General features: G+C 38.5%; 3 protein-coding genes across 3 annotated transcripts; 1 reads left to right on the top strand and 2 right to left on the bottom strand.

Moving 5' to 3' along the window:
• The first annotated feature begins 358 nt into the window (after positions 1-358).
• On the top strand, positions 359-4,921 carry LOC104116638 (ribonuclease 2-like). Its single transcript, XM_070177950.1, has 8 exons — positions 359-818; positions 1,246-1,274; positions 1,374-1,447; positions 1,769-1,991; positions 2,645-2,736; positions 3,376-3,537; positions 4,107-4,203; positions 4,623-4,921. The coding sequence occupies exons 1-8, from the start codon at positions 589-591 to the stop codon at positions 4,682-4,684; spliced, it is 969 nt and encodes a 322-aa protein (XP_070034051.1). The 5' UTR covers positions 359-588; the 3' UTR covers positions 4,685-4,921.
• Positions 4,922-6,076: 1,155 nt separating this feature from the next.
• LOC104116637 (pentatricopeptide repeat-containing protein At3g02330, mitochondrial) lies at positions 6,077-9,649 on the bottom strand. The gene has a single exon (XM_009627534.4). The coding sequence runs from the start codon at positions 9,571-9,573 to the stop codon at positions 6,952-6,954; it is 2,622 nt and encodes an 873-aa protein (XP_009625829.1). The 5' UTR covers positions 9,574-9,649; the 3' UTR covers positions 6,077-6,951.
• Positions 9,650-10,681: 1,032 nt separating this feature from the next.
• LOC104116636 (large ribosomal subunit protein uL18) lies at positions 10,682-14,550 on the bottom strand. Its single transcript, XM_009627533.4, has 9 exons — positions 14,415-14,550; positions 13,308-13,377; positions 13,126-13,217; positions 12,791-12,917; positions 12,609-12,688; positions 12,406-12,522; positions 11,580-11,714; positions 11,261-11,430; positions 10,682-10,971 (listed from the first exon to the last, which is right to left on the bottom strand). The coding sequence occupies exons 1-9, from the start codon at positions 14,415-14,417 to the stop codon at positions 10,857-10,859; spliced, it is 909 nt and encodes a 302-aa protein (XP_009625828.1). The 5' UTR covers positions 14,418-14,550; the 3' UTR covers positions 10,682-10,856.
• Between the last annotated feature and the right edge of the window lie 12,756 nt (positions 14,551-27,306).

The following is a 27,306-nucleotide window of genomic DNA, read 5'->3' as shown; positions in this document are numbered from 1 at the left end:
ATATAGGAAATTTAATATAATTGAGTATTTTCTGGAACTATACAATCCTCAAATACGGATTATCGATAAAATCTTAACCTACTACATGAGTACTAAACTGGTAGAACGGTTAATAAATCAATAAATTTGTAAATATTCACAAGCAAAGGAATAAAAAGTGCACAAATAAATTAATTAAAGATTAAATATACTTGGTCAAATATTACAAGCACAAAAGTCACTAGTTAACCGAGGGACCAAAAGTATTTTTTTTATTTTTGGGGTAAATGACTAGAAGTATTATTAATTAACATTCAACACCATGTCGTGACTGTGTTTCCTATTAATGTTACCCTATACTGTTTTTTTAAAGAGGTCTCCGTCATCTGCTAAATTAAGAAGACAATTCGCCGCTCTCGCGATTTATAACGCATTCCAGATTGCGACTTATATGTCGCATTCAAATTGAGTCCCATTACATGTATAAGTCGCATTCAAATTGAATTTTACGTTTTCCCCAAATCTACAGCTAATACTTCGTCCGTTAACTACCTAACGTCAACAATCCAAACTCCGCCGTTCTTCCCTTCATAGTAGTGAGCTAGAGCAATGGCTACGCCTCCAATTAAAGCGATTCTCTGTATGCAATTGCTAGCTATATTTATCGTAGCATTTTGTCTTATACGAATCAACTGTAGTTGGGTTGCAGAAGAAGGATTACTACGAAAGCGAAGCGGAGTACATCAGAGACAGTTCGATTACTTCAAACTCTCTCTCCTTTGGCCAGCCACCGCTTGCCGCAATACAACTCGCTGCTGTTCCTCCAATGCCTGTTGCCGGTAAATCATAGGACTGTATTCCGTTTACAGATAGTAACGCATAGTTAATTGACCGATTGATTTCTTTCACTTTGCCTTCGATTTTTTTCTCAGGTTGTAATTGTATTATATCTAACGAATTTTAGTAAATTAATAAGCTAATTGTGCGTTTTGTAAGAATATTTGATAAGGATTTAAGTTATATATAAAATGACAGTGTAGATATTCTTTTACACTTTCAATTAGTGATAGCATGTTAGTTACTTACCATTTTTACCAGATTACCTTTAATTATTTATCTGAGATTTACCTTTAATTAGTTAATAAGTGACCTGATTGTGTAACTATTTTGTTCACCATCAGTGCGTTGAACTTAAACTCATTTGATAATATTTAAAGGATGAGGCTTACCTTTTCTTTTCTTTTTTTTATTTTTGTATTTTTTCAGCTCGAACTTGCCATCCGAATTCACAATTCGTAAGTCGTGCTCTGATTGGAAAGGATGCATATTTATGTTTTTCCTTGTTGTGTATTGTGAGAGCTGGATATATATGAATAAGGTTTATTGTACTGCAGATGGACTTTGGGCTGATTACAATGATGAAACTTGGCCTGCTTGCTGTTCTGGTCCCCAATTTGATAAGAAAGAGGTAGATTGCTAGCCTTTTTTCCACGCACCACCCTTTTATTCTGCGAGGACTGTTTGAAGAGAGAAATAATTGGTGGAACTGTTAACTGCTTAGATAAAGATCTGTTTGAAGAGAGAAATAATTGGTGGAACTGTTAATGTTTACTCCATTGATCTAACTAGAATATTGAGAATTCAGCATTGAGACTGAATAAAGAAGCTTATACTTCTTCAGCTTTAATGGTGTATCCCTTTTCTACTGCCTATTCATATATAAATATTCATCAATACTGACTCTGAAATAATTTGTGTTATGAGCTTTATATATCCATTCATTCTGTAGATTTCAACATTGCTCAAACCCTTGAGGAAGTACTGGCCTTCTTTTAGTTGCGAGGCCGTCTCAAATTGCCATCATGGAAAAGGAACATTTTGGGCTCATGAGGTGGTTTTCATTGTTACTTTGTACTATATGATTTGTAAAGAATTCAATACAATTCAAGGAACTAACATGTCCTCCTCTCATTTATTGTATGCTGACCCTGGGGATATTCATTTTCAGTGGGGTAATCACTCTTTGCCTTATTTTATATTCAGTTTATAATACCTCGCAAGACAATTGATGGCTTTGAGCTATTATATAAGTTTGATTAAAAAGAGAAGCAAGATTCTTTACTTACCAGAAGGATTTACAAAATAGAAAGGACCTTATTGCTGACATCTCTGAACAATATAGGTTCCTTCTTTTCCTGGATATTAATTTCCTTAAAAGTTTACGTTCTTGTACATTCTCATTTTACATATTCCTTTTCTTCTTTAAAATTAGACCCCCCCCCCCCCCCCAAAAAAAAAGGGACAATATCATATGAAAGTTTGCAGATAATTAATCCAAAGTTAAGGCCAGTCTGGGGGTGTTATTTGCCACTAAATGTGGGATAACATTATCCGCCCTTTATCCTCTCTCTTGTCTGGCAACCAAAAAGAACCCTTAAAATACTTCAGAAGGACATACTGTCCTTTAATTCTTGAGCAAGCACCTAACTGTAATATGGATGATATGGAGAGATTAAGGGCCTTACCAGTCTACCAACTGCAACCCAAAGCTCAAAATTTTGTGTTTGTTACACTTGTAAAACTTAATAGGGACAAAAGTCAGACTGGTAAATGATGTTCTCTATATGTTGTGTGATCTTTCATAATTTTATGTCATTGTTTGCAGAAAAACACGGGACATGTTCTTATCCAGTTGTCCATGATGAGTATGAGTACTTCCTAACGACCTTGAATGTTTACTTCAAATATAATGTCACTGTAAGTTGATTGTTATTCTATTTATTTACTGCAATAAAGTTTGCCTTCTTGTATATTTTCTATTGATTCTAAACTTTGATTCAGTTACTTATTTGCATATATTCAGTATTGGGGCCATGAAATTATTAGATGTATCAGACGCAACAGCAGTTTTATAGCTCATCTTGAATAACTTGGTTCGTATATTATATGAAAACTTAAATCACGGATGTTATCAGTTTCTTTCCTAAGAAAATTTCTCTTGGCTGATATGAATTTTTAAATAGATGATCATCTACAATATCAGATATACAAGTTTGTGGTAACGTATACCGCAGCCTGCTGGAAATTATTCATAGCAATATACCTAGAGGGTTAGCAGTTGGACTTTGTAAGTTGGTACAGAGTGTTGAAAATGGTGAACTTCTCGCATGTGTGCTGAATTCTTTCTTAATTAACTGAATCATAACTTTCTGGGTATGTTGAAACATTGAATTACTTAACATTCTTTTAGCATTCCATGTTCTTTTTCTTGTTAAAAGGTCAGTACGACTTCATTTCATTTTGTTGAAAACTTATATGTTCATCCTCTTACTCATATAATTGCATAGTGTATTTGACTGGTATTTGACCATCATTGTAAAAATTGAAATTAACCAGGGAGTTCTGTTTGAAGCTGGGTATGTACCGTCAAATTCCGAGAAATATCCACTGGGAGGCATCATTACTGCCATTCAAAATGCCTTCCATGCAACTCCAGAGTTGATATGCTCGGGCGATGATGTGGAGGAACTTCGGATATGCTTCTATAAGGATTTCCAGGTTGGTTCTCTCTAATCCTCTGAATAAATTATTGCAAGATTTTCTTAATGCCGCTTTACTTGATTTTATAAGGTGATGTTGATGCCTCACTTAATATGTTTGTCATTGTTTAGTTTACGACATAAATTATTATGTCCTTCAATAGTACACTTCTTGTTTGTTAACTTCTTTCCTTATCCAAATGCAACCAGTAGATATCATGAGTATACAATTTAGATGTGTACGATTTCACGATCATTCCGATTTCATTCATCTTTCCTGTTAGCTGATAAAACACTTTTTTTTAATTCTGAATCTCTGCATTGTTAATCTTATGTCTAATTTACTGTGCACAAAACAATGCCTACTGTCTCACGATTTCCATTCCAACTTCTTTCATCTTTCCTGTTAGCATATTAAACGACTTCTTAGTTCTGAATCTCTGCTTGGTTAATCTTATCTCTAATTCTCTATTTGTTTAATTTATTATCAAAACATTGTCTAATTGTCTATTGTCAGAATATCATCCCCAAAACTCCCATTTCTTGCATTAAAGTGAAACGGTACTTTAATTCTTGTTTCTTTTACAGCCTCGTGACTGTGCAAGTGGATCTATCATTAGAAGTGACAGACTCTCTTCTGGGTCATGTCCTCAGTATGTTAGCTTGCCAGCATATGGATCATGGAGTAAGTTCACTTCCCCAAAAATTGGACGGCCACCTATATTTAATAGGATTAATTCATCTGAATAGGATTAAAGCTTGATCACTTTGCGATCCGATCAACTATTATAAGATAACTAGCCAACCAACATATAGATATAGCCTTAATTATACGTCTAAAACCAGCAATGGAATGCCCATTTTTGTAGTCATAGAACCTCCTTTTATCGACCCCTAAGTACCCCGAGAATTAGTCTATGATTGAGTAGCCATGCCTATAAATTGTCTAGCATCGCTGTCGTTGTAGATCTCCTTATTTTATTTGTATAAATGTACCTAGGAACTGTATGATTATTCAGATCACATCAGGAGTATGAAAGCACAAGTTTGCTATTTCCAACTTTATCCTCTCAAATGTTTAATTCATCTTCACATGTTTTTCAGGGTATTCAACCGTACAAAGGCAGTTTCTTGATCTGAGCGATAGTCTGACAGCAGTTTCATGATCTAAGCGATAGTCTGATTTGATAAGGTAAAATTTGACAAGGGGTGTAAATCAGACCTTTATTGCTTTACTAAGAAGTTTAGCGCCTGCAAGTTTCAGCTTGCTATTTATAAGAGATATACATTCTTGTAAAGATTATGAGATGATTTTGATGTACTTTACTCGTCTTATCGAAATAGCATCTCAACGAGGAATGCTTAATTTGTTGTGCATAAATATACGTACTATTGGCTGCAAACGAATCCGCAGTTTGGCTTTATTGCATGGTTCCTTTCTATGAAAGTTAGTGCTTGGGGGTAGAGTTGGCTTGGTGTTTCTTTTGTTAATATATTTTAAACAGAAATCTTTGTTCGTATTTTGAATAGAATATGATAATGCGAAACGTTTGGAGATTGCATATCATCCCTTTATAGCAATATATTCATTGTCCAGTTCTCATTCGCATTTCCAATCGCAAGCACGTTACTGCAGTATGAGAATATGAAAGCATTCTACCAGCAAAATGCAAACCAACATGTCACATGAAGGTTGTTGTAATATTATTGTTCATTATTGCGAAAAGAAGACCTTTATCAATATATATTATCAGAAGTAATTAGAACAGGTCAACGTGAGGGTCTTTTTCATACTTTGAATTTATCGATAGAATTGTTGAAAGTTAAGGAAAGACTCCCTAAAGGGTAGAAATTTTATAAAATAGCTAGACCTCTCCAGTGTAAGATAACAACTCCATGCCAAGCATGAAAAGACATATCTTCATTCAGCTAATTAAAAGAGTCGCTTCATCCATTTAAAGAAGCAGCATCTTAATCAGTGTTCAGGCAGGTCTATCCACAAAAATTATACTCCCTCCGCTCCATTTTAAGTAATTTTTTGGTCTTTTTTTATGGTCCATAATATTTGATTTTTTCAAATATCAAGAAGGAATTAACTTCTTCTTTCCAAAGTTGTCATTGGAGTAAAGAGCCTAGGAATAGTTCGTTATATTTTCAATGAGCAACTTAAGGTTAATATGGTCAATTCCATTGTTAATTAATGCTAAAAGGTGAATTTCTTAATATGTGTGAAAAGAGCCAAAAAATCACTTAAAGTTGAACGGATGGAGTACTAATCAGGAGAGCAAGAAACAAAAATAATATCCAAATGTTTATATTATGTGCTGCTAACCTATGTGACCTCATTAGGAAGTCTAGTTATTCAGCTTCTTACATGAACGTTCTTGAGAAATGATGATTAGGGTAACATGAATACATGTAACGACAGCTCCATAATCCTGTTCCTATTGGAAATCCAAGTAGAAGGGGAAGCTATTCAACACGTCCTGTTATCTACAGATTGTTAAAGATGGAAAAAAATATTCTCAAGGTGTACACATCCTGGTTATTATATGAGAAACAGAACAAAGGTCAATAGGAAGAAGAAAGGAACAACAAAGGGCAACTCGGTGCACTAAAATCCTGCTATACAGGTTCAAACCAAGAGCCGGAATACATTAGGTCTAAATTTTACAAGGTTTAAAATTGAAAAAAAAAACGATACACTTAGATTTCTGATTGGAAACAACTCAACAAGATCTTGTGAACTTATTATGGTCCATGTAATGGAATACCCATTAGTAGAGAAACCAGTCACCAACCCTGAATTAGTGAAGTGTATCAGTCAATCTGCAATATCGTCTCCATCTCACTCAGAGTGAAGATCCCCCCTCTTTCTCAGGCTTTGGTTATTCTTGCTCTTATTTTTCAATCTGAAGACAATTGTCCCACTTAGACTCGCTTTCTTTTCATCGTGAATGTCATATTGAATGTCAAGTTTATCCACTAATGGCATATAAAGATTCTCAAAGAATCAGGAGACTGAAATTCCTCAGATAAATAATGTAGTTGAAAGACCAAGACTGCCATCCCAACCATCTTACGGTTTCTACAAATTGTCTTTTGAAGCATTCCTTTGGAACTGCCGAACTGGCATGGAGTTATTCACACATCTTGTAGGTGAACAAATCTGGAACACAATTTTCTCAATCTTTCATTTTCCTTCGTGTTCTCCACGGGGTGTGCGCATAATTTGGTCGAGGCCAGAAGATATTCTAGTGAAGTCCAAGGATTGGCTAATAAATAGATAATTCTTCCTCTTATGAGGTCCAGCACGTCCAGCTTAATATCAGTCTTGACTATCCCCAATCTGGCCGAATCATTTGCTTGGGTTAACCTGAGGGAAGCTTCTTTCCCTAGCTAATCGCCATCACAGCCAGATTTAGGTTCCCAACTAAATTGGTCTAAAACAAGAAACTGCACATTCTGGAAACAGGTATTCATGCTCGTCTTCTGTGGCCTCACAGCTGAGCAAAAATTCGCCATCTAGTATATGAGAAGCTCGCTTCATTTCATATATCAATGCGTCAAGGTTTTCATATATTTCTTTGCATCTTGGATGAGCTTTGTCCCCAACAAGAAACATGTGTAGCACAGACTTGATCTCAATCCAGCTACAACCTGGCTCTTTCTTTAGCCCACCATACCTCATCACTTTCCTCATTTCGGCAACTTCTTTCCACATTCCTGCATCAGCATAAATATTTGACAAAAGTATATGAGAAGATGAGTCCTCAGGGTCCAATTGCAAGAGAAATTTTGCTGCTTTTTCTGCTACCTCCACATTTCCATGCATCTTACACATACTAAGTAGAGTTCTCCAGATCACATCATCAGCCTCAATAGGCATGTCCTGAATAAGCTTCAGAGCTTCACTAATTTGGCCCGCCCTCCCTAGTATGTCAACCATACATGAGTAATGTTCCAATTGAGGATCCAATCCATAGTTATTCGACATTGAATTGAAGTGTTGCAGACCTTTCTCAACAAGCCCAATATGAGCACAAGCTCTTAGGACTGCAAGAAAAGTTGCATGATTTGGTCTAACATCCTCAAGCTGCATCTTTTCAAAGATCTGCAAAGCCTCGTCCCCAAGACCATGTTGTGCATAGCCACAAACCAAAGCATTCCATGTCACAAAATCCTTTTTTGGTGCTTTTTCAAACATCAATCTGGAATCCTGCATGTTTCCACACTTCGAGTACATGTCAACAAGAGTGCTTGTTATAAACACATCCGATTGCAATTCTTGCTTTATAATTTGAGCATGAATTTGCTTTCCTATCCCAACAGTAGCTAGATTGGCACAAGTATCAAGAACTGTTGCATAGGTAAAGTTATCAGGTTTTATTCCCTCTTCCAGCATTTTAGAGTAGAATTTTTGAGCTTCTTCACTTTGTTCACGCAATGAGAAGCCCGATATGATTGCATTCCAAGAAACAATTGTCTGTTCCTCCATTCTCTCATGAAGTTTCTCTGCCTCTTCTACCTTTTCACATTTGCAGTACATATCTATTACAGCACTCCCAATGAAGCACTCCAACCCCATCCCTGATTTTATGATTCTATTGTGAATCACCATGCCAATGTTCAAATCTTGACGAGCTGCACAGGCCTTTAAAACACTACCATAAGTGAATTCATCTGGTTCCATCCTTGCCTGAAGCATCCGAAAAAATAGTATCAAAGTTTCATCCTCATGTCCATTCTGCTCGTAAGCTGCAATTATTGCATTCCAAGACACTGCATCTTTTATTTCCATTTCGTCAAATAAACGCCGAGCTTCACGTGGTGCTTCACATTTGCCATACATGTCCATAATGGCATTTGCAACACAAACATTCGACCAAAAGGGAGTCTTACAAGCTACCCCATGTATCTGCATTCCCTCTAAATGCCCTTTGAAAACTGCACAGGCACTAAATGCACCAGATAGGCTTATTTCATCAAACCCAAGATAAGACTTCAGCAAACGCTTGAATACTAATACAGCTTCATATCCTTGATCACCTCGAGCAAACCCAACAATTAAGGCATTATAAGATTGCAAGTTATGACTTGGCAACAAGTTGAACACCTTCCTAGCATCAGACAGACTATTAGATTTGGCATACATGTCCAATGTGGCAGTTGCTACAATGACATCAGATCCAAAATCAGTTTTCAATGCATGACCATGCAATTGAGACCCCAATTTTAAGTCAGATAACCCGGCACAAGACCTGAAGAGACTAGCATAAGTAGATTGACTCACCCCTACCCCTTCTTTTTGCATCTTCTTGAACAGCTGTAATCCATTAGCAAACTCATTATTTTGAACGCAACCTGCAATCAAAGCGCTCCAAGAAACCCAGTTCTTTTCAGGCATCTCATTGAAGAAACATATAGACTCATGTAACCTCTTGCATTTTGAATACATATCCACCATTGCACTCCCCGTCACCACATCAGTAGCGAGACCCAACTTGATCACCATCCCATGCACCTGCACCCCTAACATAGAATCTTCCAGACCCGAACAAGCTTTCAAAACAACAGCAAAAGTTGTTCTATCAAAAGCAATACCATCTCTTCCCATTTCCATAAAAGCTCGAATTGATTTCTGATAATTACCATGTTGCAAATACCCCGAGATCATAGAATTCCAAGAAATTACATCTCTTTCAGGCATCAAATCAAACATCAATTTTGCCTTCTCCATATCACTAACCATAGAATACCCAAATATCATGGCGTTCCAAGAAACTGTATCTCTCAGAGGCATTTTATCGAATACTCTATCAGCATAACCCAAATTGGAGCATTTTATATACAACTGAATCAAACAATTAGTGACAAAAATAGTGGGTTGAAATCCAGATATTATCATCCGAGCATGGGCTTGCTTGCCTGGTTCCTGGGTGCATTGTTTTGCACATTCTTGGAATATATGAGAGAAGGTTTTCCTGTAGTTTGGGTGCATTTGATTTGCTACTGCAAGTGTTTTAAGTGCAGGGCAATGAACTTTTGAAATCATGCTTTGGCGGGTGACAGATCGTTTATTTCTCCCACCGGTCCAATTTATATGATACTCTTATTAATAACCATTTGAAAAAACAACACTCCTCTTTTACTAAAAATTTATCATATACTCCATTTTAAGTATATTTATTTATTGTAAAAAAATTGATTTCTAATTTTTTTATTTAATTTCGAATAATGTGAATTTTATTTTGAAAATATTAAATATCGATATCCGAATTGGGATCAAACACTAAAAGGTTTGATTCTCAAACTCCAAATTTCTTCATTCTAATTAACACAGTTAAAAAGTAGTTAACTATTTCACCAAGAAAATGCGGGGATATCCAAAAAATTGAATATGTTGATACATAGTTTGCTTGACCACCTAGTTTGATTTTTTCAGCTAATATCCTGTTAGTAAATAGATTACTAATTCAAGCCGTGAAATTAGTCATTGATACTTGCATTGGGGTTCACACCCCTTGGGTGCAGCCCTCCCCGACCCTGCGTTCAAATGTTTCGTACATCGAACTGCTCTTTTTTATATCCTACTAGTAAATAAAGAATTACATAGGTATGCACCTAAAACTCAATTACTAGCTTGGTGTATTTACGGCACGGTCACAAGAATATAGGACGCTAATGATGATAACGGTGCTCATAGATTACCATATTGCCAGTTAGTTGGCAAGCACATACTAAAAACTTTAATTGCTTATGCTATAGGTTTTGGGGCTGTAGCTCCGCAGCTGGATAGTAATTTGAGGTCCCATGTTATATGGAAGGGGATATACAAGGATGGGGAAAATGTTGTGGGGAGAAAAGGGTACAACTTACCTACACCAATGTTAAACTAAATTATGCCATTTCACATTTTTTTTTCAAAAGTGAAAATGCATCACTTGACCATAATCAAGTAATAATTGTGCATAGAAGTGAAAATCACATGCTTTGCATATATTCGTTAAGTATAAATAAGTAGCTAAAGTTGGTCTGGAGATTCAGTGGACTGGTGGAGAGTGCATAGAAATTGACTGCAGTGCATGTCCTAGTGATAGGGAATCAATACAGCTTGGATAAAAACTAAGACAACCATAGTAGCCCAAGTGTTGCAAGGATGATAAGGGGGAAAAGTGCTTTGTTGAATTTGGAATACATGCACTACAATCTTGTAAATTGTTCAACTGGTGAATTCTCATTCTACTGAGCATGCAAAACTGAGATATCAATAAAAAAGCAAAAACACAGTATGATAAAAACATAAGCAACAATATTTCAGGATTCTTGTACTGCACTTCACTCGTCATCCTCATCATCATCGTCGTCATTTCCAGCAGCTGAATTCAAGGCGTTCAGCCTCTCGATCAACTTAGCCTTCCTTTCCTCATAAGTTAGCTTCTTTAGATTGTACCTGCAAAAAGTATCCAAAAATGAATATGCAGAAAGATAGCATATAATTGGAATAATCAGCACATATGCCACATTTTTTACATGGCACTCTAGAAATAAAGACTATCCAGGCAAACATAAATGAATTCCATATTTCAACGAGAAATAGGAATTGGAGATCCTTCAACCATGAGAGTAAAGTGCTTGTCAACATTGACCATACAAATGCATGAATATATTAATTTTTTAATAGAAACAGGAAGCACATAAAAGCTGATAATGAATTAATTAAACTAAAGAAGATGTTCGACCTCTTGTGCTGCTTGGGAGGGTGTTTGTCCGACTTCTTGAAGGTAGGATCAGCACGTATGGCAGCATGAACTTTCTTGTACATCTCCTCGAGGTGATCAGCCTCAAGACCCTTCTTGATGTACTCACTAAAGTGTGACTGATACTTCTCAGGTTCATCTTCGATCAGAGTCTATAAATAGAGGGAAGAGGTTTAGCATAATAGTCATTGTGTTCACCTAGATGTAGTAAGATCAACATCATAACACTCCATTGAACATTTGCATGGATTCAATGATTATATAAAGTAAAAACAGAGTCCATATAGCCATTCTATTTCACCTTCATGTACGTAGCAACATGACCACCATAAATGTAGTTTCGGTGAACATCAGCATCAAGTTGTTTAGAATCCTTGCTGAATCCAGCAAACCTCTTCTCACTGTGAGGGATATCAAGTCCACCATCCAACGCACCCTGAATCCACCAAGCAAAGAATTGCATTTATTTACACAAAATGTGAAAAATCATATGGCATGAATAATCCATCTTAAAAAACAAACGGTCACATGGCATGAATAATACATCTCAAATCTCAAAAGAGAAAAGAAACAGACCAATTTGACAGCTGGGAGGGACTCCACTTAACTTCAAAAATCCACATTATAATAGTCAGAAAGTAACCCACTATTTGCTTTCCTCGGACAATTGCAATCAGGGTTTCATAACACCATATTCTTCGAGATTTAAGCAAGTGGCTACTATTCATTAAAGGGTTCACAAAAAATAATCAAAGCATCTGTTACACCAAGTATATTTTAACTTGAGATAGAATTACTACGTCTATCTCATTGATATGGCAATCTATCCTCTTTGGTTCATTCCAAAAAGATTGATACATTTCTATATTTGGAAACGCTTTAATGTTAAGGTTTCCATATTACCCTTAATGGCATGATCTTATAGGAGTGACAAGGTATGTTGCATGCCAGATAAGGATACTTTTTGTATGTTTTAACTCATTGGCTTAAGTGTAAAAAACCCTTCTTTATTTCTTAAATCTCCAGTCAAACATCCACATGATATATAATGGAGGCAGTAGAAATTTTGCAATGCAGTTTAGACAGAGACTAAGTGATACAGCACCATACCAAAAGCAGAATTATACCTTGAGAGCACCAAAGACACGATTTCCAGTAGTAGTCCTTATAAGGCCAACATCCAAGAGAGCACGGAACGGCCTCCTGCTTTCAGCAGGTTCAACAGAGTAATCCTCCCCATTGACCTGTAAAAAATTGATACCAGTTAACAAATAAAAGCCCCCTACAGAAGGACAAAACGCCCATAACACTACAATACATCTGCAATTACCTCAAGGTTCCCTTGATACTCCTCGTCCATTTCGAGCTTTTTGAGAACTCGTCGTGCCAAAAGAAGTCCAGTACAGTAGGCTAAAATGAATATAAATGAGTTAACAGTTCAAGAAGAAATTAAGAACTACACAATTTCATGTGAGCTAACCAAACAAAATAGAATAGCTTGTGTGGAAGTACCAGCAGCATAATTTGTCAGTCCAACTTCAAGGCCATAACGAGGCAGCTCATTAGCATAAGCAGAGGCAAGAATCATGTCACCAGCAATACTAGCCGACACAATTTGTGCAATTATGTCCTTGTTAGTCTAGAAAAAATGTTAAGGAAGCAAACCAAAGGACCAGCACAGCTACTGTGCCACACTCCAATCATGTGATGCGCACTCACTGTGACAATTTCATGATCCAACCATGTAACATTAAATGGATAATACATGTCAAAACAATAAACAAAATTCCAGGAAGAAGCCATCACATTTAAGTAATTTTTAAAGTAAAGCAAAAGTAGTAGGATACAAATCGGACAACCAAACGATATTTTGGAGTGTTGTACTTATTTTTGTCCTGATTGATCAATCTGTTCCTAGCTCTGTAGTCTGTTTTTCCCTCTGCATGGTAAAAAAAAATTCAAAAATGGTGAGTCAGGAATTGCAAATTTGAGAACAGAACGAAAGGGATGAAAACAATATAAGCTGCACCTCTCCTTCTCTTGAATTTAACCTGGAAACGCTTGAAATATGCCCTTGTCTTCTGGACTTTGATGAAGGCCTGCAACATAATAGAATAACAGTGTCATGCACAAGAAATGCATCAGTTCATAATTTAAAAATATAGTTCCAACTTCACCAAGAATCCATTTGAAGATGCACATTTCAAAAAGATGCTTTTGTTGTGTTGGTACACACACATTACGTCTGGTGTTTCTTAAGAGTCATTTTAGTATGTTTAAAGATTTATATATCAGTAAAAATGTAGAAAATTTAAACAGTTAGAGAACCTTAATTGGTTTTGAAAGACAGCTAATAAAGTAGTAATTGTTTGAGTCCAGAAAAACAGAACAAATGTTGAAGATTCAATTCCAATCTCAACAAGTTTTGGATTGAGGTACATTTTTAATTTTTTATCAACCTGTCGACATTTTCTAGGCAATATAGTTGAAATAATATCATTTAGCATCGATTCGTCCCAACCTAACAGAGACATCAAAACATCATTAAAGATTCTGATTTGAAGTTCTTAATGAAACCAATAAGATTCATTACTGTGTTGTCAAAGAAACCAAAAGAAGTGGGGAAACAAAAGATATTTACATATTAATCTAAACCTACAAGTCAATACAATTGTACATAGAGACCAATCCTTACTAATCAAAACAAGATCCTTGCAGATTTGTATATAAGTGTGTAGAAATAAATGTGAGGCTTAGTAAATTTCTAGTTTTACCTACTGAAAGTTGGAAAAAAGCAGCCCAAATAAAATGTAATAAACATTTCTTAGAAGTAATGTAGCAGAATATATAACTCAAAACTTGTTTGAGACTGAGGAGTAATAGTATAAGTTAATGTACTGATGCTCCTCCTAGAAACTGGAAAAAGTTATAGCGTAGGCATATCAGAGATAGTATAAACCGTAACGATATAGAGTTATAATGAAAAAAATACAAGTTATTATCCTAAAACAAAAATGTAGCACACACTGTTCTTTCTCTTCCAAATATCGGCTACCAAATTAGATAACAAAGCATCGAAAAAAGGTGTAAAGGAAAAATGGAGTTTATCGGAAAAGCTCGGATTTGTGAGCCTTACCATTATTGCTCCTTGAAAAAACTCCGGCGGCGGCCGCGAGCGAGGGGGAGCGGGGACGGGGGGTGAGAAGCTGCTAATGAGAGGAGAGCAATTGCTGCTGCGAAGCTAATTCATATACCTCCAGCTAAAACCCTAGTCGATGTGAACGAGAAAATGATAAAATGGTCCTTTAATTTTTGGCAGGTTTAAGCTAGTCCCTTAAGTATACTTTTGAGCGGTTTTGGTCCTTACACTTGTAGCAAAATAAGCACTTAAAGTCTCATTATACATGTAACAAATGTTGTTTTTAGATTTAAGGGAACTTTGAGAAAAAATTAAGGGGAAATCACATTTAGAGGTACAACTTTTACAATTACTAAAATATTTATCTATTCATGTTGTAGGTGCAATTCTTTTAGGTTCAATTTTTGTTATTTCTTGCCTATTTTTGGAGTTTGGTGAAGTTTCTTGGTGCTGCAGCTTCCGATATTTGACAGGACTTTCCTAGATATGTTAATTGATTTTTTTTACAACTCCTATTAAATCTGAAAGCCAACATTTGTTAAGTATTTGATGGATATCAAAATTCAAAAGCGTTCACTTTTAAAAAATATTAAAGGACAAAATTATTCAGGAATATGCTATTTTAAACCTACACTCAAAGATAATGTCCATTTTTGTCATTATTTTTGATGGATACCGATTTTTTTTTTTGACTTGTTTACTATTTTATATTGTCTCTAAGCCGAGGGTCTCCCGGAAACAGCCTCTCTATCCCTCCGGGGTAAGGGTAAGGTCTGCGTACACTCTACCCTCCCCAAACCCTACTAGTGGGATTCTACTAGGTTGTTGTTGTTGTTTGTCATTTAACTATGATCCGTCGAGATTTTTATGAAACTTGAAAAAAAATTGGCCAAAAAACTTCTCAACCTTATTTTCAAAACAACATGCCAAAGAGGTTGTTTGGTTGATAATTTGGTTATGCATAATTTGTAATGCATAAATTCTTATACGGTGAATAATAACGAGGATTATTATGTGAAGAATAAATAATATAAAGATTATTATACAAAAAATAAGCAATTTATACTTGTTTCGTGTTGATAAAAAAAATATGGGGATTGTTATTTAGAGATCGCCTAATATAAGGGTGGGAATCATTTATTACCTTTTGAATCAGAGTAGTGATAGGTCGAGTATTACAACTATATAAGGAGAAGCAAATATTCGTAGACACCTTCACTTTTTCCTAACGATTATCGTTTCTGTAATTATGTATTCTTATATGCTCTTATTCACATATTGCTAATATAAGTATTACTTATTCCTCCTTTTATTCCATATAAAAAAGTAATACATAAAGGGGCAGATTTAACTAAATCGTGACACTACTTTTGTCAATTTTTTTACTAAATATGTATTTATAATAAATTACAAAAAAACAAATGAGATAAATCGTTTACCAAAAAAAACTTTGTGGTCAAGCGCCTTAAGTTTATGCAGAAGTCATGTGTTCGAAAGCTCGCTTCAATTTATGTTTAAAATTTTCGTGTCTTGTCTACAAAAAAAGATACATGTCTAGTGGGGTTAGAATCGTTTACCTCTCGTGCATTAACAAAGCAATGAATCTTTGACTCAAGAGTCAAATTTAAAAAATTTAACAACAACAAATTATTTGGAGATCTAAAAGTATAATGTTGCTTCTGTTGTAAATTGTTTTGCTATCCCAAATAAAACAAAGCATATATTTTCGTATAATTTAATGTGTATACTATTTAATATTGTCAATCAAACATGCATAAAATTATGTACGAATTAATTTTTCATATAACCAACCAAACGTTGCATAAGTTAGCATATATGTTGAGTATTGAGATTCTGATGATTAACAAAGTTTGTTCAGATAAAATATTCTAAGAACCAGTTCCTCAGCGTAGCTGCTTAACCGCTCTAAGAATCAGCTAATCAGGGTTAAGGACAAGCTCCTCAAGGATGATGATTGTGCGTCTTTGCAAGACAGTAACTTTATCTCAAAATTACCCAGGTGCGAGTTTGGTGGAAGAAGACTGCTAAACATGATAAGGGTTGTTACACAAGAAGATACACATGCATAAGTGAGAGACAAGAGTCCCAAGACTTGTAGAATCCTTGGAGCAGTGGGAATCCTATCAAACGAGAAGCTATCTATGCATAGGACTCCTGGAAGATCTTGGAGTCCAGGGAATTTAAATACTATCCTTCTGGACTACTGGGATTATTATTTTGTACACCAACTGAATAACTACATTTTACACACTCTAGACAAGTACCAATGTTGTGTTCTTCTTGAGTCATTCTAGTGATTGTGTTTTAGGAAATTGAGTTGTAATCAAAGTGTCACAAACAATTAGTGAGTTGGAGTGAATGTTTATTTTACAAGTTAGAGTAACTTGTAGATCATATGGTTGTAGTAGGAGTAATAGAGAGTATTGAGTTATAGTTTTATAATTGATACATTTGGCTTATTGTTCTAGTGAAGTTGAAGTTGAAAATCCTACGTAGTAAGTCGTGGTTTTTGCACCTTTTGAGCCGGGTGATTTTTCACGTAAAAATTATTGTGTTTACTTTACTGCTTATTTTACTTCACGTTTAAGGAGTAAGGTAAAAAACTAAGTTCTTGAGTAATTCATAAAGGCACTCAATTTAACAATTGGCATCAGAGTAGGCTCTCTCACACACACAACTAACACCTAGAGAGATCTTAGAAGCAAAATGAGTGCTCCACCTCGAATTAATGAAGGACAATCAACTACCAGACCATCCTTGTTCAGTAAAAAATAATACAGTTAGTGGAAAGCAATAATGGAAGATTTCATGGCAGTTGAAGACTATGAATTATGGACCATAGTGAATCAGGGTCCATTAACACTCACTAAACAAAATGCGCAAAATGAAACAGTTCCTAAGGACCCCTCTAAATTTGGGACACCAGATTTCAGAAGAATGGAGAAGAATGCAAAGGCTAAGAAAATCCTTATTCGTGGACTTGGTCCTAATTAGTACAACAAAATATCAGCTTGCTCTAATGTAAAGGAGATCTGGGATGCACTCCAAACTACTCGTGAAGGAACAAACCAAGTGAATAGATAAAGGATAGAATTACTTACGAGAAACTATGAGCTCTTTCTCACGAGGGAGTCTGAGCCCAACCAGAAAATGATGAAGGAGCTCCTAAGGAACCTGAACTTCAACTGAAGATGGATCCACAGATCCTAAGGAAGTTGAGAGTGATCACGAGGAACAAGAAGAAGAGAGAACTATTGACTGCTAACCATGCTGATGAAGCTATACCTACTGACCTTGTTCTTTTGGGTCACTATTTGGGTGAACCATCTTTAGATTTCATATTAGGACATGGAAACATCAAAGTTCATACCCTCTTAAGAACAAAATCTCTGATCCTAATGCAGGAGTGCAAACCGGGTCATCTTTAAGAAATCTATGTGGACTCACATCGTTCCTCTTACAGGTTAAACCTAAGAACATAAAGGAAGCTCTAGAGGATCCAAATTGGATTATAGCCATGCAAGATGAGCTAAATGAGTTTAAAAGAAGCAATGTTTGGCACTTGGTACAAAGACCCAAGAATATAACTGTCATAAGCATCAGATGGGTGTTCAAAAATAAGTTGGATGTACAAGGAAATATCACAAGGAACAAGTTCAGACTGGTGGTTCAGGGATACAATTAAGAAAAATGCATTGACTATGATGAGACATTTGCACATGTAGCTAGAAATGGAAGCTATAAGAATGCAAATAGTTTTTGCTGCACACATGGAGTTCACCTTGTATCAGATGGATGTAAAGAGTGCATTCTTTAACGGTTATCTGAATGAGGAAGTATTTGTTAAACAACCTCCTGGGTTTGAGAGTGAAGAATTTTCTGACTATGTGTTCAAGTTAGACAAAGCCCTATATGGACTGAAACAGGCTCCAAGAGCTTGGTATGAAAGGCTCTCAAAATTCCTCTTAATCAATAACTTTGTAAGAGGAAAAGTGGACAATACACAGTTTCTGAGGAGCAAAGGCAAAAATATTCTGATTGTACAAGTATATGTGGATGACATTATTTTTAGATCTACTAATGAAGCAATGTGCAAGAAATTTGTTGATATGATGGGGAATGAGTTTGAAATGAACATGACGGGTGAATTGAACTTCTTGCTGGGGTTGCAAATCAAGCAAACACCTACTGGAACCATGATACATCATCAAAAATATATCAAGGAGCTGCCGAAGAAATTCAACATGGATTTTTTTAAGTTCATAAACACTCTCATTGCCATTGCAATAAAGCTGGACCTTGATGAAGAAGGGAAAAGTGTTGAACATAAGCTATATAGAAGAATGATTGGATCACTGTTGTATCTCAAAGCAAGCATGCATGATATTGTATAAAGTGTGGGACTCTGCGCAAGATTTCAGGCAAATCCAAAAGAGTCTCATATGAAGGTTGTCAAGAGGATACTTAGATATCTTAAAGGGACTCATTATCTATGTCTATGGTATCATATAGGGTATAACTTTGATCTAGTTAGTTATGTTGATGCTGACTATGAAGGTTTTCATATTGATAGAAAAAGCACTTCAGGAACAACACATTTTCTAGGTTCTTGTCTAGTGTCTTGGGGAAAGCATAACTCGGTGGCTTTATCCACAACTGAGACTAAATATGCGGCAACAACATCTTGTTGTGCTCAGTTGTTGTGGATAAGACATCAGCTAAGGAGCTATTGTATTTTCGTTGATTGTGTTCCTATTTTCTGTGACAACACAAGTACCATAAACATTACTAAAAATCCATGTCAACGTAAGAGAACCAAGCACATTGACATTAGACATTACTTTCTCAAATACAATGTTGAAAAAGGAAATATCTCAATTAACTTATGTAAAACTAAAGACCAAATTGTGGATATTTTTACTAAAGCTTTAATTAGGGATCACTTTGAAAAGAATAGACTGGAACTAGGTCTAACTAATACTTTCAACTAGATTGAACCCCAATGATTGGCTAAAAAAAGTATAACTAGATGTAGATAGTCAAGTACAATGTGTTTGATTAAGTCTCGTGCTTGTATTAAGCACACACACTTGCCTAGAAAAATCTAGCTGATAATTATGTTGTATGATATTAACTTATAGTACTGAAACTTTATTGCATAAATGAGTATGAGTTACTAAGGAGTTGGTTCTTTGACTCAAGTACGTGCCATCTCGTCTTAATTCACTGGGACTTAATAACTTAAATTACTGCTATGCTCAGACTTTCTAATCCTGTTAGCATCACTTCTAGTTGTCATAAAGTCAAAGAGTAAGGGGAAAACCTAGAGTAATAAAAGTTTAATCACTCCTGAAATCCTAACAGTCAAAGTAACCGTTATTAGAGTCCCGCTAGATCTCAAATTTGGTTACTCTCTCTCTCTCTCTTCCAGTCATCAGGAGTTATGTCTTTAAAAACCCCTTATGATTAGTTTCTCAAACTTTACTATTCATCTCAAACCCTAAGAAAAAATTAAGAAATAATTCTCCCTTTTCCCTTCATTGATTTTCTTCTCTTATCACCATGCTTAAATCCAGCCAAACTTCTTCTAAAGCAAAATCATCATCAAAGACTGAAGCCAAATCCAAAAACATGAAGCCCAAATTAAAGAAAAATGTCAAACCATCAAGTGAACATGTACCCACACCTGCTCCTTCTCTATCAATATCCTCAATTGTACCTACATCATCATTCCATGTTCCTCCTGCACTCACCATTCCCACCTCTACTGGGCCTTCGCTTCCTAAACCAACCACCCATACATTTGTCTCTACTTCGAAGATGTAACAACCCGACCGGTCGTTTTGAGAGTTAGAGTCCCGAACCCCCATTTAACTGCTTTTTCCATATCTATTTCTGCTATTGTGACTTGCCAGGATGATTGGTTTTGAGTTTCGGAGTGTTTTGGGACACTTAATCCCTAAATGAGAGCTTAAGCCTTAGGATTTAGACTGTAGTTAGAACTATATAAAGACGACTCCGGAATGGAATTCCGTCGGTTCCATTAGCTCAGTTAGGCTATTTTGGGTTTAGGGGCGTGTCTGGATTGTGTTTTGGAGGTTCGTAGCTCATTTAGGCTTGAAATGGCGAAAGTCGAATTTTTGGAGTTTTGGGCCGGTAGTGGAATTTTTGATATCGGGGTCGTTTTCTGATTCCGAAAGTTGGAGTAGGTCCGTAGTGTTGATTATGACTTGTGCGCAAAATTTGAGGTCAATCGGACGTGATTTGTTAGGTTTCGGCATCGGTTGTAGAATTTTGAAGTTTCAAGTTCTTTAACTTTGAATTAGAGGGTGATTCGTGATTTTAGCATTGTTTGATGTGATTTGAGAGCTCGACTAAGTTTGTATGGTGTTTTAAGATTGGTTGGTATGTTTGATCGAGGTCCCGGGGGCCTCGGATGTGTTTCGGATGCTCAACGGGTGAAAGTTTGGACTTAGAGGAATTTTTGAGTTGCTGGTTCTGGTGTTTTCGCACCTGCGGTGGGGAGTCCGCAGGTGCGGCCTCGCAGAAGGGAGGCTGGGATCGCAAGTGCACTTTTAGGCCAGGGAGTCAGTGGTCGCAGATGTAACAAGTGAGCTGCATCTGCGGAAGGGCAGTCGCAGATGCGGAGGTGAGAAGGACTCAAGGTTCCGCAGAAGCGGACGATTGAGCGCAGAAGCGCATCCGCAGGTGCGGACTCAAGCACACAGGTGCGTACCCAGCCTGGATAAGTGACCTTCACACCTGCGTTGATTTTTCCGCAGGTGTGTGACCGTAGATGCGGCCCCATACGCGCAGGTGCGGAAATCGCTGGGCAGAAAAGAGGATTTCGAGGGTTTGAAATTTCATAACACAAAATTCGATTTAGAGCTCGGTGGGAGACGATTTATCGCGGGATTTTGAAGGAGAACTATTGGGTAACTAATTCTAACTCTATTTTGATCATAATACATTAATCTATTGTTGTTTTCCTCGTCTAATTAAGGAAAATTGAGGGTAGAAGTTTGGAAATGGGGGAAAAGGTTCCCCAATTGAAAATCTGAGATTTGAATGGGAATTTGACGTCGGATTTAGATGATTTTTGTTCGAGTGAACTCGTGAGTGAATGGGTGTTCATAATTTATAATTTTTATCTGATTCTGAGACATGGGACCGGGGAAACGTTTTGGGCGTTTTTCCTAATTTCACGCTTTAGCTTCGAATTAATTAGCTAAATTAGTTACTTGTAGTTATATTTACATTATGCAATTAATTTGAATAGATTCGAGCCATTTGGAGTCGGATACTCTTGGCAAGAACGTGATATCGAGTTGATTTGAGCGGTTCGAGATAAATGACTTGCCTAATCTTGTGGTGGGGACTTTCCCTTAGGATGTTTGATATTAATTGATGTGTGAGCGCCGTGTACGTGAGGTGACGACTACGTACACAGGATATTATTACAAAAATCCCATTTTTTCCTTTCTAAATCATAAACTGTTTTTCCTTATTAAATTGTACTAATACGTTTAATTGTTAAACTTAGATTAGAAAAGCATGCTTACGTGCTTTAACTGTCTAATTGACATTATGTGCGCCATGCTTAGTTAAGTCCATATTTTCCTTACCTGTGTCCAGTATAAACTGTATAACTCGATGCCATACCTGCCATTTCATCTTGCGTTGCATATTTAAATTGGGACTACGAACGTATTCCGGGAGATCCTCATATACTGCATATTTAAATTGGGACTACGGACATATTTCGGGAGATCCGTGCATATTTATTTTGGGACTACGGACGTATTTCGGGAGATCCCTCAGCACTATATATTTACTTTGGGACTACGGACGTATTCCAGGAGTTCCCCCAACACTGCATATTTACTTTGGGATTACGGACGTATTTCAGGAGATCCCCCTGTACTGCATATTCATTTGGAACTACGGGACGGTATCCCGGGAGATTCCCCACTGTGCTTACCTTGTTCTAAGCCAAGGGCTCCCTTAACTGTTAAATTTTCGAGAATTTCTTTAACTGTGTTACCGTAAATTTTACTTATATCTTTTACTATTTAATTTATTATATTTACTCCGGTAGGGCCTTGACCTGACCTCGTTACTACTCGACCGAGGTTAGGCTTGACACTTACTGGGTACCATTGTGGTGTACTCATGCCCTTCCCTGCACATATTTTCGTGTGCAGATCCAGGTACGAGCTATCAGCCTCGGGGTTAGTGCGTGCTGCTGATTTTAGGAGAATTCAAGGTACTACTGCTTGCGTCTGCAGATCTTCGGAGTCTCCTTCTACTCCCTCGCCTAGAGACTTTTCTTTATTTTCTTCAGACTTTTGTATATAACTACATAGATTATAGCAACTTGTGACTTAGTGATATTCCGGGTCTTGGAAAATTATTTTGTATATGCCGAGTGGTACTACTCTTGGCTACTCGCAATATGCTGTTTATTTTTAAAATGTTGTGTTTTCTTTATATTTTTCGTAATATTAGGCTTACCTAGTCATAAAGACTAGGTGCCATCACGACACCTTACGGAGGGCTAATTTGGGTCGTGACAAGTTGGTATCAGAGCATTAGGTTCATAGGAGTCGCGAGTCACAAGCCAGTTTATTAGAGTCTCGCGAATCGGTGCGGAGATGTCCGTACTTATCTTCAGGAGGTTATGTAACTGTTAAGAATAATCATGTTCCTTTGATTTCCTTGTCGTGCGAGTTATTGACATCAAAATTTTAAATCTCTATTCTATTCTTTCTCACAGATGGTGAGGACTCGTACCGGGAGGACCGACGATCAGGCAACTGAGCCCCCTGTCAGAGCCGCCAGAGGCTGGGGTCGGGGTAGAAGACGACCATGCGGTGCATCCCGAGCACCTGCGAGAGCTGCGTCAGAGGAGCCCCCAGCAGCTCCAGCTGGAGGGCCAACACCTGAGATCCCTATTGCTACTCCAGCCCTCTAGGAGACTCTAGCTCAGTTCATGAGCATGTTCAGCACTATGGCTCAGGCTGGACTATTTTCGATAGCTCCCGCTACATCTCAGGCCAGGAGAGGGGCATAGACTCCCGCAGCCTGCACTCCTGAGTAGAGGGTTCAGGTTGATCAGGCCCCAGAGTATATTCCTATGCCCCCAGTGGCTTCGGTTCAGCATGAGACCAAGGTAGTTGCTTCTGAGGCAGAGCAGCTCAGACTTGAGAGGTATAAGAAGTATCACCAACCTACTTCCAGCAGACTAGCTTCAGATGATGCTCTGGGTTTTCTTAAGGAGTGTCATCGTATTCTCTGCACTATGGGCATTGTGGAGACGAGTGGGGTTTCTTTCACCGCTTTCCAGCTGAGGGGAGCAGCATATCAGTGGTGGCGTGCCTATGAGCTGAGTAGTCCGGACGAGGCAGCCTCACTCACTTGGACTCAGTTTTCAGAGATGTTCTTGCGTGAGTATGTTCCTCAGAGCCTCAGAGATGCTTGGCGTGTAGAGTTTGAGCAGTTGCGTCAGGGTGCTATGACTGTGTCGGAGTATGCAGTCCGTTTCAGTGAGTTAGCTCGCCATGGACCGGCTCTGGTTGCTACAGTCAGAGAGATGGTTCGACCCTTCATTGAGGGACTCCATCCCAGTATTCAGACCAGTATGGCCAGGAAGTTGGAGATGGACATCACTTATCAGCAGGCAGTAAGCATTGCCAGGAGAGTGGAGGGCATGTTTGCCCAGGACAGAGAGGAGAGAGAGGCCAAGAGGTCTCGAGAGACTGGTCATTATTCAGGAGCTCGTGCACCAGCAGCACGCTATAGTAGGGGTTTTGTGAGTCGCCCTGTTCATTCAGCTCTTCCACCAGCCAGCGGTGTTCCAGCTCCTCCTAAACCTCAAGAGCCCTATTATGCACCGCCAGTATCTAGTATGCCTCCTACTCAAGGTGTTATTACCGGCCAGTCCAGCAGGCCAGGTTCGAGTCAGTCTCAGTCGTTGCGTCCTCCGAGAGGTTGTTTTGAGTGTGGTGACACTCGTCACATGGTTAGAGATTGCCCCAGAGCCAGGAGGGGGACACCTTCACAGATTTATCAGCCTCTACGTGCTCCACCGGGTCCTCCGGCCATTCTTCCAGCCCCAGCTGCCACCCCACCTCCTCAGCCAGCTCGAGGTGGAGGTCGGGAAGGTCGAGGTAGCCCTAAAGGGGAAGGCCAGGCCAGGTACTATGCCCTGCTAGCCCGTTTAGAGGCCGTTGCTTTAGATTCAGTCATCACAGGTATCGTCCCTGTCTGTCATAGGGATGCATCAATATTATTTGACCCAGGCTCTACGTATTCATATGTGTCTTCTTATTTTGCTCCACATTTGGGGATATCTCGGGATTCTTTGAGTTTCCCTATTTATGTATCTACTCCCGTGGGAGATTCTCTCATTGTGGACCGCGTATATCGGTCGTGTTTGATTGCTTTTAGTGGTTTTGAGACCAGAGCCGATTTGTTGTTACTCAGTATGGTAGATTTTGATGTTATCTTGGGCATCGACTGGTTGTCGCCCCATTATGCTAGTCTTGATTGTCACGCTAAGACCGTGACGCTAGCTATGCCAGGCTTGCCGAGATTAGAGTGGAGAGGTACCTTAGAGTATACTCCCCGCAGGGTCATTTCATTTCTTAAGGCTCAGCGAATGGTTGAGAAGGGGTGTGATGCGTATTTGGCCTATGTGAGAGATGTCAGTATTGATACCCCTACAGTTGAGTCAGTTCCAGTAGTGATGGACTTTCCAGATGTGTTTCCAGCTGATCTTCCGGGCATGCCGCCCGGTAGAGATATTGATTTCGGCATTGATTTGTTGCCGGGCACTCAGCCCATATCTATTCCTCCTTACCGTATGGCTCATCCTGAGTTGAAGGAGTTGAAGGAGAAGTTGCAAGTGTTTCTTGATAAGGGTTTCATCAGGCCCAGTGTATCAACTTGGGGTGCTCCGGTCTTATTTGTGAAGAAGAAGGATGGTTCTATGCGTATGTGTATTGATTACCGGCAGTTGAACAAGGTTATAGTGAAGAACATGTATCCATTGCCTCGTATTGATGACTTGTTTGTTCAGTTACAGGGTGCCAGAGTGTTTTCCAAGATTGACTTACGTTCAGGTTATCATCAGTTGAAGATTCGGGAGTCGGATATCCCGAAGACTACTTTCAGGACCAGATATGGTCACTATGAGTTTCTTGTCATGTCATTTGGGCTGACCAATGCCCCAGCAGCCTTTATGCATTTGATGCACGGTGTGTTCCGGCCTTATCTTGATTCTTTCGTCATTGTGTTTATTGACGACATCCTGGTATATTCCCGGTCTCGGGAAGATCATAAGCAGCACCTGAGGACTGTGCTTCAGACTTTGAGGGAGAAGAAATTGTATGCAAAATTTTCTAAGTGTGAATTCTAGCTTGATTCAGTGGCATTCTTGGGCCACGTAGTGTCTTGTGATGGGATCAAGGTAGATCCGAAGAAGGTGGAGGCAGTGCAGAGTTGGCCTAGACCGTCATCAGCTACGGAGATCCACAGTTTTCTTAGTTTGGCAGGGTATTACCGTCGCTTTGTGGGGGGATTTTCATCCATTGCAGCACCTATGACCAGGCTAACCCAGAAGGGTGCTCCGTTCAGGTAGACCGAGGAGTGTGAGGAGAGCTTTCAGAAGCTCAAGACAGCTTTGACTACAACCCAGTATTAGTATTGCCTACAAGTTCGGGGTCCTACACTATCTATTGTGATGCCTCGAGGATTGGCCTTAGAGCGGTATTGATGCAGGATGGTAGGGTGATTGCCTACGCGTCTAGACAGTTAAAGGTGCATGAGAAGAATTATCCGGTCCATGATCTCGAGTTAGCAGTTATTGTTCACGCTCTGAAGATCTGGCGTCATTATTTGTACGGTGTTCCTTGTGAGATCTACACTGATCACCGGAGTTTGCATCACTTACTCATGCAGAAGGACCTTAATTTGCGTCAGCGGAGGTGGTTGGAGCTACTTAAGTACTATAATATCACTATATTGTACCACCCGGGGAAGACCAATGTAGTGGCCGACGCTTTGAGTCGCCGGACAGAAAGTTTGGGGAGTTTGGCATATCTTCCGGCAACTGAGAGGCCCTTAGCCTTAGATGTTCAGGCCTTAGCCAGTCAGTTTGTGAGATTGGATATTTCAGAGCCTAGCCGGGTATTAGCTTGTGTGGTTGCTCAGTCTTCTCTTTATGACCGTATCAGGGAGCACCAATATGATGATCCTCATCTTCTAGTTCTTCAGGACAGGGTTCGGCGAGGTGATGCCAGAGATGTGACTATTGGTGATGACTGTGTGGTGAGGATGCGGGGTCGGATCTGTGTGCCCAATATAGATGGGCTTCGGGAGTTGATTCTCGAGGAGACCCACAGCTCGCGGTACTCCATTCATCCCGGTGCCACGAAGATGTACCAGGATTTGAGACAACACTACTAGTGGAGGAAGATGAAGAAGGATATAGTTGGGTTTGTGGCCAAGTGTCTCAACTGTCAGCAGGTCAAATGTGAGCACCAGAGACCGGGTGGATTACTTTAGAGGTTAGAGATCCCAGAGTGGAAGTGGGAGCGGATCACCATGGACTTTGTAGTTGGACTTCCATGGACTTTGAGAAAGTTTGATGCTATTTGGGTGATCGTGGATCGGCTGACCAAGTCAACACATTTTATTCCAGTGTCGACCACTTATTCTTCTGAGAGTTTGGCTTAGATTTATATCAGAGAGATTGTCCGCCTTCATGGTATCCAGTATCCATCATTTCAGACAGAGGTACACAGTTCACATCACGGTTTTGGAAAGCAGTACAACAGGAGTTGGGTACTAGGGTAGAGCTGAGCAC

Source organism: Nicotiana tomentosiformis, chromosome 6 (genome assembly GCF_000390325.3).
Source record: "Nicotiana tomentosiformis chromosome 6, ASM39032v3, whole genome shotgun sequence".
NCBI lineage: Eukaryota > Viridiplantae > Streptophyta > Magnoliopsida > Solanales > Solanaceae > Nicotiana > Nicotiana tomentosiformis.
Note: the sequence above shows the minus strand (reverse complement) of the source record. Positions and strands in the feature narration are given on the sequence as shown.